The 18914-nt window shown below is 44.8% G+C and overlaps 1 protein-coding gene across 1 annotated transcript in view; it reads right to left on the minus strand.

Moving 5' to 3' along the window:
- Positions 1-18585, minus strand: part of LOC104678523 (ubiquitin-conjugating enzyme E2 variant 1) — a 34445-nt gene extending 15860 nt beyond the window's left edge. The window contains 1 exon segment of the mRNA XM_010383841.2: positions 18505-18585. Coding sequence (XP_010382143.2) covers positions 18505-18526 — 22 coding nt within the window. The 5' untranslated portion in view covers positions 18527-18585.
- Between the last annotated feature and the right edge of the window lie 329 nt (positions 18586-18914).

An 18914-nucleotide genomic window follows, 5' to 3' on the forward strand; every position in this document is an offset into this window, starting at 1 on the left:
AATGATAGTTTCTCTTTTAACTTACAAAAAAGCTAAAAGGGAATAGCTGGCTCTCTAATTTTTTCCCCAAAATCCCAAAGCCTGGCAAGTAGCTCTTGAAAGCAACACATGAAAACATCTCACAGGTTCAAGACGCAGTACCAGGTTCAGGCTGAGACTTGAGCCATTTCTAGGTGTCTTCCAGAATAGAACATTGGCCAGACTCTCAAGAGACAAATAGGACTAACCATGTGACTGTGAAGAGAGGCTCACTTGAGGGACCCCAAATTGTGGGAGGTGTTGCCAGTATATGCATTTCCCAAAGTGTAGGACACATGCCATTAATTTAATTGGAATAAATATTTGAGCACCTATTATACATCAGGCACTTTTCTAAGCACTGAAGAACAAGCAGTGAAGAAAACAAAAATGCCTGCAGCTTACATTCTAGTAGGAGACATATAATGGACAAAAATCAATACGTAAATTATACAGTATGACAGATTCTTCTGTTCTGGAGCAGGGAGTAATAGGGGAGGGGCAATACTTTCAAATGGAGGGATCGAGGAAAAGTGTTATTGCAATCAGGTGTCATAACTAAAGACCTGAAGAAGGTGACAGGGCATGATTTATGGATAGCTGAGGGGAAAGTCTTTGAGAAAGAGCAAACAAGTGCAAAGGCCCTAAAATAGAGGCTTGCTTAAGATGTCAAAGGACAGTAAGGAGGCCAATTTAGCTTAAACCAAGTGAGGGATGAGAGAGCAAGAGGAGATTAAGGATGCCAACTGTTACTGCGTGACATGATCTATCCCTCAGACTGCTGTGTGAGGACGAGAGTGAAGGGAGCAAAAGCCGAAACAGCTAGGGGGATACTGCAATAGTCCTAGCAAAAGGTAATACCAGCTTGGACCACGGTGATAGCAGGAAAGTAGTGAGGAGTGGCGTAATTCTAGGCATTTGAGAGGTCTGAGCTGTGGAGATTTGCTATCAGGTTGCCTGTGAGGTGTGAGAGACAAGAGTCAACTACAGCTCCTGGGTTTTTGGTCCAAGCAACTGAAGGACGGAGTTGTAGTGGTACGTTAGAGGACTTTAGGTGGTATGTGATTGAACACTTCGTTTTACAGTCATGTATTTATGTTTAAGAATAATTTATTTAGGGTAAGTAATATACTAACTTCCCATCCATAACAATGGTTAAAAGTTTCCTTTGAAATAAATGTAAGCAAAAGAGTCAGTTGATTACAAAAAAATGTTAAATAATACTACATATGGTATTTGAAAGGAAACAGCAAAACCTACAAGCATACTTGAACTGCTTGTTTGGAAAACACTGGCATTTTCATCTGCACAGCAGCCAACTGGATTATTCAGCTACACAGGACTAAGTCTTCTTTAGCAAACATAAAACTGAAAGACAGTGGTGACATTACAGGCAAAAAGTCAGACAACACAACTGTTGTTCAGAAAGGGTTCAATCTAAATCTTTAATGATCCTAATTAGGCTAGGGGGGAAAAGTCACTGCCTTACTACTGGTTAATTTATAAGCCTACACTAACAAAAATGAAGATCAAAAGAACACAAAATCATATTGATAGGAAGGCTAATGACTGAGACTTGTTCACAGATGGTGTTACGGCTGAACTGTGTTTCCCTCAAATTTACGTACTGAAGTCGTAACTCCCAGTACCTCAGAATGTGACAAAACCTGCTGACACCTTGATCCTGGGCTTCTGGTCTCCAGAGCTGTGAGAAATTGGTTGTTTAAGCCCCCACCCAGTCTATGGGATTTTGTTATGACAGCAGTAGCAAACCCATACAGATGAGAAGTGACATCTTGTTTTTTCTTTTTTTTTTTGAGACGGAGTCTCGCTCTGTCGCCCAGGCTGGAGTGCAGTGGCGCGATCTCGGCTCACTGCAAGCTCTGCCTCCTGGGTTCACACCATTCTCCTGCCTCAGCCTCCCGAGTAGCTGGGACCACAGGCGCCCACCACCATGCCCAGCTAATTTTTTTCTATTTTTTAGTAGAGATGGGGTTTCACCATGACAGCCAGGATGGTCTCGATCTCCTGATTTCATGATTCGCCCGCCTCGGCCTCCCAAAGTGCTAGGATTACAGGCGTGAGCCACCATGCCCGGCCGATAAGTGACATCTTAAGAAGCTTTATAGAGTTGGTAAGGATACAGAACAAGATGTTAACAGTTATCTCTGGGTAAAAGAATTATGGATGATTCCCCCTACTTTCTCTATTTCCTGATTTTTTACAACAATCCCATGTTATTTGCATAACAAAAAAACAATTAGGAACCATTTCAATTGTATCCCACACAAGAACCTACTCAGGGCCTGTGCGCCTGTCATTCCTGCTGTCCAGAAGGCTCCTTCCCCTAGGAATCCATAAGCCAAGCTCCCTCAGCTTCTTTAGGGCTTTGGTTGTCCAGCACTTCATCTCAATAAGGATCAAGCGTTCTTCTCTGAGGAGGAATCTCACCTAACAGCATTCCTTAAGTGACTAACTTTTAGTGGACAATGTTTTTAATGTTACTAAAACTTGGTCAGCTTGGTATGGTGGCTCACACCTGCAATCCCAGCACTTTGAGAAGCCAAGACAGTCATCTGAGGCCAGGAGTTCAAGACCAGCCTAGGCAACATGGAGAACTCTCATCTCTACAAAAAAATACAAAAATTGGCTGGGCATGGTGGTGCCCACCTGTAGTCCTAGTTACTCAGGAGACTGAGGCGGGAGGGTCACTTGAGCCAGGGAGGCGGAGGTTGCAGTGAGGTGAGAGATTGCGCCACTGCACTCCAGCCTGGGCAACAGAGTGAGACCCTGTCTCAAAAACAAAAATAAATAAAAAAATAATAAACAAATACATTAGCTGGGTGTGGTGGTGCACACTTGTAGTCTCAGCTGCTTGGGAGACTGAGACAGGAAGACTGCTTGGGCCTGGGAGGTCAAGTCTGCAGTGAGCTATGATCATGCCACTGCACTCCAGCCTGGGCAACAGAGCAAGAACCTGTCTCTTTAAAAAAAAAAAAAAAAAAAAAAAGATGGGGCACAGTGGCTCACGCTTGTAATTCCAGCACTTTGGGAGGCCGAGGTGGGCAGATCACAAGCTCAGGAGTTCGAGACCAGTCTGGCCGGTATGGTGAAACTCTCTCTCTACTAAAAATACAAAAATTAGCCAGGCGTGGTGGTGCGCACCTATAGTCCCAGCTACTTGGGAGGTTGAGGCAGAAAAATCACTTGAACCCTGGAGGCGGAGGTTTCAGTGAGCTGAGATCACGCCACTGGACTCCTGCCTGGGTGACACAGCAAGACTTCCATCTCCAAAAATAAACAAGCAAACAAACAAACAAATAAATAAAAGTGTTAAGACTGCCAAATAAATGGCCAAGTATAACAGCTTCTATAGCTGAGCCTTTCATTACTGAATGGAAGCTGTATTATACATGTGACCTCCATTTTGAGTTGCTCTTTTTGGCAAGACAAAAAAAAATGTGTTAGTTTCTTATGTCAGGTATTTAAATGTCAGCTGGACTATTTATAGTAGGACTATTCCTCTTGTAAATTTAAGCAAAGAACATCTCTATGGCTGAAAGGTTACCTTTTCACCTAACAATCAGATCTGATTAGGAAATCCTAACATTCGAATATCATAAGCTTGTTGCTATTAGTTTCAAAACAGTGAATTCAAGTTATATTTTTCTGATATTTAATTTTTACATGTGAAGTAGGGCAAAATATATTAGTAATTAACCCTATACTTCCAACAGACATTTCCACTGGATTATTCGATTACTTATAAACAAGCGTGCAAAGCCCACATATACAACTGAACCAAAGAAACAGGTCAATTTATTTTAGGCTAGTATTTGGAACAGGAATTGAGATCCACAGAGGGAAAGGTCAGCTTTCTTTTGTTCCTGCATTATAGGACAATTTGATTCTGACTCAAGATGTAAAGCCAGCACCAGAAACAGTTTAATAAATGAAAAACTTTGGACAAAGCCAGCACCACTAGAAACAGTTTAATAAATGAAAAACTTTGGACTGGCCGATATCTATCTGTATTCCAACTAGGAGTTGTGATACACATATAAATATCAGAATAACTGCTATCTACTGAACAATTACAATAAACATTTATTTCATTTGAACAACAGTTCTCAAACATTTTGCTTTCAAGAACGCTTTATACTCTCAAAAATCACTGAAGACCTCAAAGAACTTTTTTTTGTTTGTTTGTTTGTTTTGAAACAATGTCTCACTCTTGTCACCTAGGCTGGAGTGCAATGGCCTGATCTCGGCTCACTGCAACCTCCACCTCCTGGGTTCAAGCGATTCTCCTGCCTCAGCCTCCCAAGTAGCTGGGATTACAGTTATGCACCACCACGCCCAGATAATTTTTGTATTTTTAGTAGAGACAAGGTTTCACCATGTTGGCCAGGCTGGTCTTGAACTCCTGACCTCAGGTGATCTGTCTGCCTTGGCCTCCCAAGTGCTGGGTTACAGGTGTGAGCCACCGCGCCCGGTGAAGACCTCAAAGAACCTTTATGTGGGTGACACCTATTTATATTTGCCAAATTAGAAATTAAAACTGAGAAATCTTAAAATTATTTATTAACTCATTTAAAAGTAATCACAACAAACCATTATATGTTAAGACAAATAATAAATTTTATTAAATAACTATGTTTTCCAAAGAACAAAAGAAAATTAGTGAGAAGATGGCACGGTTTTGCAAATAACCTTGACGTCTGGTTTAAAACAACAGAGCATATGAAGAACTGAGGTGAGGGGAGAACACATGTGCTATCTAAAGGGGACAGTTACTCCTTAACTCTGGCCAAATGTCTATGGGCCAGATTCTGCTCATGGACCATCATGAGCTCAGAGAATATTTAAAACTCTTTCTCTTTTGTCAGAAGGGTAAGTGAAGACTGGAAAACATTGTGCTATCTGGCATTGGGCAGTTAAGAACTCTGTAAACCTTTATTCAACTAAATCTTGAAGAATTTAAGCCCACAAACTAGAAAGCTCCTAAAGTAGATTGTTAATTTTTAATTCATACTTTAAAGCCATAAACTTTAATTTTCACTCAAACATTGATTAAGAGCAAAGTTTGGGGAAAAGCTAGTAGAAATAATGAATTACAAAAATTTACAAAGTATGGGGTGTTCATTTATTCTTTCTTGACATTTACACAGAATTGGCAAGTTGCCACCAAGTTAGTTGGTATACTGAATTATACTGTGCTAAGAGCATAAAGCTCTTGGTGAGGAAGCATTCTGGGGCTCGTGATGTTTAACGTGTATAGAACTGGACTCACTCCACATTTATAAGCAAAAACAAAAAACAAAAAACAAAACAAACAAAAAAAACTACACATTTCAGAACCACAATGAAAAAAGTTTGCTAGGCTTTTTACCTGCTTGTCAAAATTTCCCTATACATAAATTATCAGTAACATATATGCACACACACCTTCTCTCAGTGTGATAATTATCCAACACTTATCCAGCACTTTGCTAGACAATCTAGGGGCTATAAACAAAACACAAAACTGGGGTCTCCCTAACGCAGTCTAAGGTGTCAGTGTAGAAACAAGATATACACAAAGGGCAATGAAATAAAACCATATCAGAACATATGAGAAACAGAACCTACCAGAGGACAGTGTTACTTAGCTTTTGAGGGGTCATAGACTTCTCTGAAATTTGACAAAAGATGAAGAGGTTGGAGCCATGTTACTACTGCACTTTACCTTAAGGGTAATAGCGGGGAGCTGCAAAAGGCTCGGAGTAGGGCAAGAGATAAGGCACATCCAAGTCTCCTAGGTAATGATCAGCTTTGGGGTATGCTACTGCTAATGTCTCAGGATATAGAGCCAGAAGTATTTGCCTAGAGCAAATACTGTGACCGAACATGTGGCATCAAACTTCTCACAGGCCTGCGTGATGGAAAGTAGAAGAGATGTAGAAGATAGGGTAATTAATTCAGCAGCTCCCATTCATTTGTGTGACTGTGGTGGTCGTTCGAAAAACAAAACAACAAAACAACAACAACAACAAAAACTGGCCTGTATGCAGCACTTCAGATAAACACTTGTTGAAAGTTTTTAAAATTAAGCAAAAAAGGACAAAAGGTCGGCAAACCTCATTTTCTAAAAAACAAACACAAAAGTGACCTTTTATGTGTCCTTGTATGCTCATTGTACTCTCACCAATGATCCTGGGGTGTCATGACCCAGAATCACTAACATAAGGATGCCTGGTCTACCTTTTTAAAAGGCGTGTCAGGGTAATGGATATATGACCTCCCACAAGTAAGAATTCGAATATATTTTAGAGAAAATTCCATAATCTCTTAGCGGAGGATTAAGAGCACAGACCTAGGATCAAGTTCTGTCTCCACAACTTTCTAGCAATCTAGCTTTGTGCCTGAGCAAGGTAAAGCAGGGATCACGGCACGCCTGCTCCACAGGTGGCAAGGGAGAATACATGAGGTAAGGTCTGGAAAGCACTTTGTATAATACCTGGCACACAGTAAGCTTGCTGCTGAATCATCTCCATCAGCAGACTGTATTATCCATGACAAAACAAAAACCAAAAACCCTCACTTGACCCTATATCCCCCTCCAGCTACCATCAATTTCTTTGTTCCTTAGTAGCAAAAAAACTGAAAAACAGCTGTCTAGACTCCTGGTCTAGAGTCTTCACCTTACCTGCACCTATTCCAATTATGCTATTCCACTAGTCACTCGGGGCAGCAAGGAGCACCCTCTAAATCCCACAGCAAAATCCCATGGTCAGTTCTCAGCTCCCACCCTATAACTGGAGTTTTGGGCAGCATCTAATCACTCCCTCTTTTTTTCTTGCTTCTCTGAGCTCCGCTTCTCTTCTCACTGGCTGCTCTGCCTCACCTCCCGGACCTCCAGACTCTGGCTGCCAGGCCTCAGGGCACAGTCCACCTTTGAGGTCTTCTGTCTGCTCCATTCTTCCAAGCAATTTTACCTAAACCAAGGCTTCGAGTAAGCTGACAACTCTCCAATTTATATTCCCAATTAACTGTCTCTTAGACATCTCCATTTAGATGCCTAATAGGCTTCTCACATTTAAAACACCTCCAAAACAGAATTCCCATGCACTGTTCCTCAAAAAACAAAAACTACCCACTCCTTAAGCTCAGTATATGGCATAAATATTGCTCTGGCCAAAAATCTTGGAGTCATGACAACAAGTCTTTCCCTTATATCCCATATCTAACCCATTTCCAAAGCTATCCAACACCTGGTTATTTTCACCATCTCCACTGCGATCACTGTCATCCATGCCACCTCAGCCTCCTAACTGGCTTCTTCATCCACCAGGCTATACTGACAGTCTATTCTCCATGACGATCCTCTTTTTTTTTTTTTTTTTTGAGACGGAATTTCACTCTTGTTGCCCAGGCTGGAGTGCAATGGCACGATCTTGGCTCACCAAAAACTTCCACCTCCCGGGTTCAAGTGACTCTCCTGCCTCAGCCTCCTGAGTACAAAGCGGGTTCTCCTGCCTCAGCCTCCCAAGTAGCTGGGATTACAGGTATGCACTACCACACCTGACTAATTTTGTATTTTTAGGAGAGACGGGGTTTCTCCATGTTGGTCAGGCTGGTCTTGAACTTCCAACCTCTCAGGTGATCCACCCACATCAGCCTCCCAAAGTGCTAGGATTATAGGCTTGCTTGAGCCACCGTGCTTGGCTGACGATCCTCTTAAAGGTAAAATAGGTGCCCTTGTTCTCCTACCGGAAGCCTACTCTTGGCCTTCCGTTGTACCTGCAATCCAGCCAAACTTGTCACCTGGCCAACAGAGCCCCACCTGCTTCGCCAATTTGTGCCACTCCACCTGACTCCCCCATCCTCCTCCAGCCACATCAGTCCTTTTCTAAGTTTCTCAAGAGGCATCCTTACTTCCTGCCTTTGCATTTGTGAGTCCCTCACCCTGGAATTCTCTGTGCCAGAGCTGGGAATGGCTGACTGGTTCCCTCGTCCTCATCCAAGGGTCTAACTGTCCATTCCCTTATCTTGCCTTATTTTTCTTCATAGTACTCATTGCCACTCGACATTGTAAATATATTCATTTCCACTTTATTGGTTGTTTCTTGTCTGTCTCCCATCTGAACTTAAGCTCCATGAGAGTACAACTTCGTCTGTTTTGTTCACTGCTGAATCTCCAGTGTCTCAGGGTGCTTTGCCCTCTAGAGTAAGCACCCAAATACTTATTGAAATAATTAATGAATGACTAGGTATTAGCTAGGAATAGTATTTCAGAATGAACAATGCTCAATGTCACAAAATTCTAATGCTGGTTTATTCTTGAAAATACAAGAGAGAAACATTCACAGTATCATTATCTGGGAGTCTAACATGATAAGGATTATCAAAGGGGCTTAGTATGAATTTTAAAGCCCAAGAACAGTCATATATTAAGAGGCAGAGTCTCACTCTGTCACCCAGATTGGAGTACAGTGGTGTGATTTTGGCTCACTGCAACCTCAGTCTCCTGGGTTGAAGTGTTTCTTGCACCTCAGCCTCCCAAGTAGCTGGGATTACAGGCACCCACCACCACAGCCAGCTAACGTTTGCATTTTCAGTAGAGATGGGGTTTTACCATGTTGGCTAGACTGGTCTCGAACTCCTGGCCTCAGGTGATCCATCAGCCTCGGCCTCCCAAGGTGCTAGGATTACAGGCATCAGCCATCATGCCCGGCCTGAATATAATAATTTTAAAAGCTATAAAGCTTAATTAGAAACCAGATGGTCAGGAGAGGCCCTCTCAGAGCCCCCAGTCCCATACACCTTTACTGCCACACAGGCCTGTGTGGTACTTTTTCTTTACATTTTATTTTCTTCCTTTTTTATTGTCTGACTCACTCTCTAAGTTTCTCAAGTCAGAGCTGTGACTCATTCAATGCCGCCTCCCCAGAATCTGGTATGCTGTCTGGCATATAATGATACTCAATATCAATAAATGTTTTCTGCTTGAAGAAATGGCAGTATCAGGCCAGGTGTGGTGGCTCACGCCTGTAATCCCAGCACTTTGGGAGGCCGAGACGGGCGGATCACAAGGTCAGGAGATCATCCTGGCCAACATGGTGAAACTCTGTCTCTACTAAAAATACAAAAATTAGCTGGGTGTGGTGGTGGGCGCCTGTAATCCCAGCTACTCGAGAGGCTGAGGCAGGAGAATTGCTTGAACCTGGGAGATGGAGGTTACAGTGAGCTGAGATCGTGCCACTGCACTCCAGCCTGGCAACAGGGCGAGACTCTGCCTCAAAAACAAAAAAACAAAACAAAACAAAAAAAGAAATGGCAGCATTTCCTACTGTAAACTCTAACCTACTGGGTCCAAAATATTGGACAATGTTGCCATATAATTGACATTGGTTTTTTATTTTGAGAGAAGTAAAACTTGGTAACTATTTTTATTTTTATTTATTTTTACAGATGGAGTCTTGCTCTGTCACCCAGGTTGGAGTACAATGGCATGATCTCAGCTCACTTCAACCTCCACCTTCCTGGTTCAAGTGATTCTCTTGCCTCAACCTCCCAAGTAGCTGGGATTATAGACACGCACCACCATGCCCAGCTAATTCTCATATGTTTAGTAGAGACGGGGTTTCACCATGTTGGCCAGGCTGGTCTCAAACTCCTGACCTCAAGTGATCCACCTGCCTCAGCCTCCCAAAGTGCTGGGATTACAGGCGTGATCCACCGTGCCCCGCCTAGTTTTATTTTTAATGAATGAGAATTTTAGGGAAACTTACAATTTTTTTTAAATGAGGGAAAACTGGTTTCTCACCCAAACCACACAAGTGAAAGAATTCTTCACTATAAAATGAACTTTGTTTCATAAAATGTATATGAAAGCAAGTTACTAATATTTCAAACCATCTAAAAACTGCATACAAATACATCAATATTTTCTACAAAACAAAAGAGCATTTAATTCCAAATGGCCTAACCATACCATAGTTATAGAACTTCATGGTCGGCCGGGCGCGGTGGCTCAAGCCTGTAATCCCAGCACTTTGGGAGGCCGAGACGGGCGGATCACGAGGTCAGGAGATCGAGACCATCCTGGCTAACACGGTGAAACCCCGTCTCTACTGAAAAAATACAAAAAACTAGCCGGGCGAGGTGGTGGGCGCCTGTAGTCCCAGCTACTCTGGAGGCTGAGGCAGGAGAATGGCGTGAACCCGGGAGGCGGAGCTTGCAGTGAGCTGAGATCCGGCCACCGCACTCCAGTTCGGGCGACAGAGCAAGACTCCGTCTCAAAAAAAAAAAAAAAAAAGAACTTCATGGTCTACTCCAGGGACATAAGTCCAAATATTGTTGGAATTCAGAGATCCTGCAGACTTCAGGATGTCAGTGACTTCAGGATGTCAGTGACAAGTGAAAAGCTTATCCTATTCTAAATAGAGAGTTTAAATTAAAAATCATGGTACATTAAACAAAACATTTTAGTGAATATATTAAAAAATTAAACCTACATATGCCAAAGAACAGAAGTATAACAGATGAGAAAACCCAAGAATACTCTAACATATGTTTTGGTCCTCTAGCACTTTAATCAATTGAATCAACATAAATTTTAAGATTCCCAATATTTCTCTGTGAATCTGACACCAAAAAGGCAGCTGGAGAAACAGCATCAAGTGACTATATGGAAGATTAAAAAAATGGACTCTTATAGGCCAGGTGCGGTGGCTCACACCTGTAATCTCAGCACTTGGAGAGGCCGAGGTGGGTGGATCACCTGAGGTCAGGAGTTTGAGACCAATCTGGCCAACATGGTGAAACCCCAGCTCTACTAAAAATACAAAAATTAGCCAGTTGTGGTGGCACATGCCTGTAATCCCAGCTATTCGGGAGACTGAGGCACGAGAATTACTTGAACCCAGGAGGTGGAGGTTTCAGTGAGCTGAGATCATGCCACTGTACTCCAGCCTGGGCAACAGAGACTCGTCAAAAAAAAAAAAAAAAAAAAAAAAAAAAAGGACTTTTATAATCTTGCAAAACCAAGAGAACTACAGGCTCTATAATAGCTAGGAGGTACACTAGGAAAATCTATAGCTAATGATAAAGTATAATCAAATAGACTGTGACTATTAAAAAGTGAACTATGAAAATGTTAAGAAAACTTCACCAAGGTGCTAAAAGATCATAGTAATCCAAGACTTTTTGAAGAAAATATTTGTTCCTATTGTTTCAGAAGTATTCTTTCCAGAAGGCTTTTTCCTGGATCTGTGTCAGTATCAAAAGTCAGCCGGTTATTCTCTTAGCAAAATATAAACTTAAAAGTCAGCAGTTGCAGGATATTGCAAAGAAAATATGGCAACCAGGTTTAAAAAGCATGAATAGTTGATAGAGCTTTATACCATGTCACAGTAAAACATTTAATGTAGTAATCTGAAACACAGCAACATACTAAAATATTTGTGGCACAAAAAGGATTCTGAAGTTCTTTAAAACATCTTTTGGGAAAATCATGGCCACCAAGGAGCAGCTATCCCAGCATGTCAATCTTGGAAAACCCTGGCCTAGGTCTTGAATTAAAATGGTAGAACTGGCTGGGCGTGGTGGCTCACACCTGTAACCCCAACACTTCGGGAGGCTGAGGTGGGTGGATTACCTGAGGCCAGGAGTTGGAGAATAGCCTGACCAACATGAAGAAATCCTGTCTCTACTAAAAATACAAAATTATGCAGGTGTGCGGGCACATGTCTGTAATCCCAACCACTCGGGAGGCTGAGGCAGGAAAATCGCTTGAACCTAGGAGGCAGAGGTTGCGGTGAGCCAAGATTGCACAATTGCGCTCCAGCCTGGGCAAGAAGAGCAAAACTCTGTCTCAAAAAAAAAAAAAAAAAAGTAGAACCTCAGAGGTTTTTCCTGAAAAGAAAGCTGCTAGATAAAAATGGTTTGGTTGCCCATTCAGGGAAGACAGTGAACTGAGCTAGGAATCTGATACTGCTCCCACTTCAGAAAATGAGGAGGTATAGAAGGTGATGCACTGGGATTCAACGTCCCTGAAAACTGGACATAAAGCCAAAATCAAGTAACTTTTATTTCTGAGCAACCGGCCAAGTGTAGTCTGGCTGTCTAGTTAGCCTGCCCAGGAGATCTTTTTTTCTCCTTCTCTAGAGCAATGGTTCTCCAAGTTAGTCCTCAGACCTGCAGCCTGGACCTCATCTGCGAATTTGCTAGAAATGTACAATCTCAGGCCCCCAGCCCAGAATTCCTGAATCTGAAACTCCAAGCGTGGGCCTAAGAATTTGACAAGCCCTCCAGGTGACTCTGAGGTATACTAGTTTGGGACGCATTGCTCTAGGGGAATTCTAGGGGAAGAATTAGTAGCAATATGTCATTCTTTACAGTCCAACGATGTGACAACAGCTGGTGACAGAATACAAGACCTTGTGCTCTTCTGCTGCTAGGGTCAGTGACCAAGGCCAAGCATCAGATTTTCTTTGACAAGGGGGGAAACAAGATGTGGGAAACGAGTCAGGACAACTGGAGAAGGGGAGGAAGACGGTTAATTCTATGATCAAGTACCTCTATAAATACCACCAAACAAAAATAAGAGGTTTAGTTTTTTGAAAGGCTGAATAGCCACTTTTGCTTCTGCCCTATCAGATACATTGTTTCTCCGCAAATTGTCAAATGTATCCATTTGGCTACATCAAAGAGATCCTGAATTAACTCACTGCAACATTCACAGATATTTACTGAGTACTTACTATTTGGTCCAGAACTGTGCTCGCGCTAGGGACACAGCAGATGGGACAGAATCTTGCCCTAGTGAAAAGGCATAGAAAATATGCAACAAAACAACACTTCAGGTAAGGTTAAGTGCTTTAGAGAAACAGAGCAAAACAAGAAGCTGTGACAATGACTAAAAAACTATACTGAATGGAGTGCTCAGGGATGGCCTTTCTGGGTAGCTGTGACCTGAAGAATAGCAGTCAGGCGCATGAAGATCTGGGGACACAGCAAGATCAGAGGTGTACATGATATCACATGAAGTCACGGCGGCAGGGCCTTGTGGGCTATGGAATAGGGATGGGTTATTCAGTAATAAGAGCAGTGGGAAGGGCTTCCTGAAGGGGAGTGGCAGTTTCTGTTTTATGTCTGTGAAAGATCATTCTGTCTCCTGTATAGAAAGTGGAAAGGCCAAGACTGAAAGCAAGAGGCTTTTTCCATCTTCCAGGCAAGAGAAAGATGGTTCTGGTTAGACTAGGATGACAAGAGTGGAGACAGAAAGGAGGATTTGGCATTTAGTTTGGGGTTATACCTACTGGACTTGTGACAGGGTGGATGTGAAGATGAGGAAAGACTACAACTTGAGAGGCCATTGCTATCTACCCACGAATAAGCTAAACAGCCAAGGCAGAAACAACAACAGACATGCCAATGGCTGAAGATGCTTGCAGGCCTACCTCAGAGAATAGGAAATGGGGGCTGGAAGAACGATCATCCTGGCCAAGAGCACGTGTCCTGAAGCAACACCGTCCCAGAGCACCCAGGCTCTGCACCTCAGGCTAGTCACTCCTCTCCTGGCCTGTTTCCTCACCTTCACAATCGATACAGCCCTTCACAATGGTCTGCTGTGACAAGTGAGATAATGTAGTTAATACAGTGTCTAGCAGTTAGTTAACCCTAGGAGTACAACTTAAAAAGAAGTTTGATGGCTTGCATGTAAATAAGGATGAGGAACTATTTTGTACATGCCATGATGGGGCTCCAAGCCCAAGAGGTGTAAGTTATTCAGTATAAAATATAAGCAACAGCTTCCTTAAAAAAGGACCTCACTCTCCTTGGATAGCACATAACCCAGAAGAGGACAAACAGTGGCCAGAGATGCTATAAAAAGAGTTCCTGAAATGGGTAGCAGCAGACATTTCTTACTAAAGCCCTTTCTCTCTCCAAGATTAAACATTCCAAGACCTAGGAAGAACATATCCCTAAATCCATGCCTTTTTCTTTTCCTTCCTAAGGTACTGGAGCAGGCTGGGGAGGTAACGGGAGATAAAAATGCCTGGGCTGTAGTCTAAGCATCACCAGTCTCCCTTGGCTTTTGGCTCCTCCCTCAGTAATGTGGATGGATACTGCCTCTGGCTGGTGACCAGGCTGTGGAGAGTTAGATGAGACAACAGCACAGGTGAGTCAAAGTCCATGGGACACTCTAAAGCACTATCAACAATATAACAGTAATAATATTCAAATATTTACTTTGCCAAATGTGCTGCTCTGAACTTCATTTGTGCCCCTTCAAAATTAAGCAGAGGATTCCTGACTTCGTATTTTGTATTCTACTTTTATCAAATTTCTGCAGAGCTACAATTTGGGGGGAGGTGGGAGGGACAGAGATATGAAGAGAAAAGAGAATGTGGTGGTAGAAATAGAGTGGTTTTAAGTTAATGTGAAGGGGGAAAATCATGATCATCAAAATTAACCTTGGTAATCTCTTAAGAAAATAATAGCTGGCGGCCCAGCGCGGTGGCTTATGCCTGTAATCCCAGCACTTTGGGAGGCTGAGGAGGGCAGATCATGAGGTCAGGAGTTCGAGACCAGCCTGACCAACATGGAGAAACCCCAACTCTACTAAAAATACAAAAATTAGCTGGGCGTGGTGGCATGTGCCTGTGATCCCAGCTACTCAGGAGGCTGAGGCAGGAGAATTGCTTTAACCTGGGAAGCGGAGGTTGCAGTGAGCCAAGATTGCACCACTGTCCTCCAGCTAGGTGACAGGGCGAAACTCCGCCACACACACACACACACACAAGCTTGCACTAGCCCAACAAAGCCAGTTTCCCCTCTATCACTGGGGCAGGCTACTATTTCTTTGGCTGAGCACAATATGAGGCTGTTCTTTGAATACAGGGCCCATGTCGTAAAAAAGGCACTTAATTACAATTGGCATAAGATGCTCACACAGTGAGACACACAGGAACTGAGAACAACTAAGGGACTGTGTGTTTTCATCCATTTCCAGCTCTCTCTGGGGAAGACCCTTGAATGGAAGGGAAGACTAATCTCTGCTGCCCACATGGTTAAGTTTTTTTTTGTTTTTTTTTTTCGAGACGGAGTCTCGCTCTGTTGCCCAGGCTGGAGTGCAGTGGCGCGATCTTGGCTCACTGCAAGCTCCGCCTCCCGGGTTCACGCCATTCTCCTGCCTCAGCCTCCTGAGTAGCTGGGACCACAGGCGCCCGCCACCACACCTGGCTAATTTTTTGTATTTTTAGTAGAGATGGGGTTTCACCGTGTTAGCCAGGATGGTCTCGATCCCCTGACCTTGTGATCCACCCGCCTCGGCCTCCCAAAGTGCTGGGATTACAGGCATGAGCCACCGCGCCCAGCCTTATGGTTAAGTTTTTATAAGCTGAATGTGCATATGAGGCCACTCCGATGTATGCAAATTTGAAATCATGCCCCACCAGGGCTTACTACTCTGGCACTTACTTTCTGATTAAATGTCAGGGAAGCCCGTGGGCTGCTAAGTGAGAGGAAGGGCCTGGTAACCAAGGGTCACTATTTGATGTGCTGCAATCCTGGCCAAGGCAGGAGGAAGTCACCTGTCATAACATGGGGATTCTGAGGATCTGTGGTGGGCTTTTCACAGTTCCACCCTCTAAAACATATGTAGATATCACACATTGCAGAACCAAAGGAAGTGGGAAGGCGGTGTAACCAAATGCTGAAAGCAGTGACCATAAAAAACTAAGTTCAGCCCTTACAGGAACTCAAAGGCTTCACAGCTGTTTCCTGGCAACCAGAAGCACAGATTAATCAAGCGCCTCACTCTAAACCTGACTAAGGAAGGCCGCAGGGCCCTGACCACACCTGGAAGACTTCTCAGGGTTAGAAAGCAGAAAGGCCTGCACACTCATTTTAGTTTAACCCAAGTAAGGTCTGCTTAGCACCCTGCACTCTTTTCACTGCCTAGGGACTCTTAGCACCCTGCACTCTTTTCACTGCCTAGGGACGAAGGTCAGATCTTGCCATACTCCTCTTTTTAAGACTCTTATTTATTCATTCAACAAATATTTACTGAATGCCTACTTCATACCAGATACTTGTTGGATGGCTTCCCCTCACACCAAGTCAAATCCAAAGCCATGTCTCTTCAACTCCTCTCTTTAACAAGCCTTGCTTGCACACTAAGGCCTTTTATCCTGTTCTTTCAACATGCCAAGCTCAGTCCCACCACAAGGCCTTTGCACTCACAGTCCACCCTCTCTCCTGCCTGTGACACTGTAGGGTTGGCTCTTTCCATTATTTCCCTCAGTTGAAATGTCACTTTCTCAGAGAAGCCTTCCCTGACCACCTCTCCAGACACTCTTTATCATATCACACAATTTCCTCCATAGCACTTACTGCTATCTGAAATTGTCTTATTTACCCCTTAACAGCCTTCTCTCCCTGACTCGAATGGAAGCTCCCAAAGGACACAGACGATGTCCGTTTTGTTTGCTATCCACAATGGGACATAATAGGCCGTCAGTAAATATCTGTTAAATAAACAGACAAAAAGAATTTTGGGAAGTCCATTTTAGGGCACCTCAAAGCCTGTTCTATGTTATCTAAACCATGCCAAATGCTCTTGTATTCCACTAGAGAGCAGCTGACATTTTATCTGATCACCATAGCCATTTACGAAGCACTCACTTTTTAACTGTCAGGGTCTCCAGAAGTTAGAATCGGGCAGCTGTTAACTCAGATTGTAGGTAGCCAACCCAGTGACTGCAAGCAGGGCTGAGCTGCAACAGCACCTTATTGCTGGCTACCGCCAGCACACTGGGCCCCTTGGTTCATTACGACCTGGTACGAGTGTTATTCTGGTGAGAAGTTTCCCCCAGCAGTCTGGCCTGACTCAGAATCTCTCTTCTGGGAGTGCCTGGGGCAGCGTCTTGGTAAACGAATTGACTCAGCACTGTTCCAGCTGAAACCAAAATCGAGTAGAAGGATTCATGGTCTCCGCTATGCTGCAAGAAGACCCCACTGTTTTAAATGCAAAAGGCAGCAGCTTCTGGTGGGTCACTTCAGTCAGATCCCCCATTTTCAATTTCTTTTATTGATGGTTGGTGGGAACCCCAACCATCAGACAAGTATGGCTCCTTGAGACCGCAGAGGAGCAACACTGTAAAGAATCTCCCTCACCCTGTTTCTCATGGATCACCAATTCCTTCCCAACACTGCCCCTGCTGTGGCCTTAAATACCCCAATGACTGCCGTACTCAGGTTGGTGTCCCTGCAGCCCCACAGTGGGGAACACTGTGGTCCTGTTTGCTTCCTCCATCAGAGGTAACTCATCTTCACCCCATCTGAGAGAACCTCTTTGGCCAACTTCACTGCCAGGCACCCGAGGGTGCAGCCTCACCCAAGAGTTTCCATTTTATCTATTCACCTCCCTACTCCCATCAGCCAGTGGGGAACTTCTAAGCTGAACCCACATATCTGTCCCAATTATCAAAGGAGTGGATGAGAGTGAGTGTCTCCACAGAAGAGACACTTCTAGGATATACTTCCCTCACTCAATTCAAAAAGAGGAGACTTTTCTCGTTTACAAGAAACATCTCTGGAACCCGACCTTTTCCACTCACTCATTTCAGGGGCTTCCCTCAGTTGAATCCCCACTCCCAAAGAGACATCCTCGGGGTTCCCAATTCACCTGTTCTTCCTCATTCAATATCAGAGGCTTCCACCAACTGCCCCAGTCGGGCCTTGTCCCCTGAAACCGAAAATGGAGCAATCCATCTGTATCCTCGAATAGGAGACTGGTAATGATGGGGTCATTTCACTATCACTGCAATCAAGTCCCTCTGGCATCTGAATCCTTTCCCCACTGCTGTCACTTATCATGCGGAGATTCCCTTAATTATCCCCAAAAGCAGCCACTCCAAGGCTCCTCCTTTCTAGTCAACACAGCTATTTCCTCGGCTAACCCCATCTCTAAAACTAACGCCGGAGCCGTCCCCTCAACCAATAGGGGATCCTCTCCAGTCACCCCCTCGGGATCCCGCTTCTTCCTCCCATCCAGCTTGAGGGGCTCCTCTGATGTCCCCTCCAGACATCCCACGGCCCCCCCTCAGCCGCACCCCTGGCACCCAGTATGGGACTTCCATTCGCTGTGGGGCGCCTCCTCCTCTAGGGAACCCCTTGATCGCCCCTTAAGAGTCGCCAGCCCCGGTCTCCTCAGGAGTGCCTCGGAGCTCGCTCCTCGCCCACTCCGGCTACCCCAGGTAGCGCAGCGGGGCCCTCACGCCTCCCGGGGGAGCCTTAGGGCCTCGCCGCGCCGCCCACAGGCCCCTCAGCCCCCCGCCCGTGCTTCCGGCCACCGCCTGCCGGTGGCTGCCGCGGAGCCCACCGGATACAGGCGGCGCGGGGACCCTGGCCCCCCTGCAGGAGCCTTTGACAGTCCCCAGCCCCCGGCCCAAGCCCATGCCCCTTCGGCCGGCCGGGCCCGGCGCCCCCGCTCACCCGAGCCCGTGGTGGCTGCCATCTTGCGTCGCTGTTGCTTGAAGGCCGGCCCCTTCTTCACCCCCCACCCGTACCCTGGCCCTGATGCGCAGGCGCGCGCGCGCACGCACAGACGCCGCCGCTGACGCCCGCTCTGGAGACCTGCGCGACCCGTGGCCGGGGAGGCTCTTTTCCTTCCCTTTTAGAGAAAGGCAATATCTGCGTGCTCGAGGGCTCAGCAACCTGCAAGTCCCCCCACATCGGGTGCGAGGGAGGTTGTGACGTGCTTAGTGAGAAGGGCAGGGGTGACTAGGCTTGGGAAGGCGCGATTGTGAAAGAAAAAGAAAAAATAGCTTCAAACAAAAGCGCCGCATTCACTTGGGGCTTTTTCCTGTCTGGTTCCTATCTAGATCCTCACCACATCTCCACAA

Source organism: Rhinopithecus roxellana, chromosome 13 (assembly GCF_007565055.1).
Source record: "Rhinopithecus roxellana isolate Shanxi Qingling chromosome 13, ASM756505v1, whole genome shotgun sequence".
NCBI lineage: Eukaryota > Metazoa > Chordata > Mammalia > Primates > Cercopithecidae > Rhinopithecus > Rhinopithecus roxellana.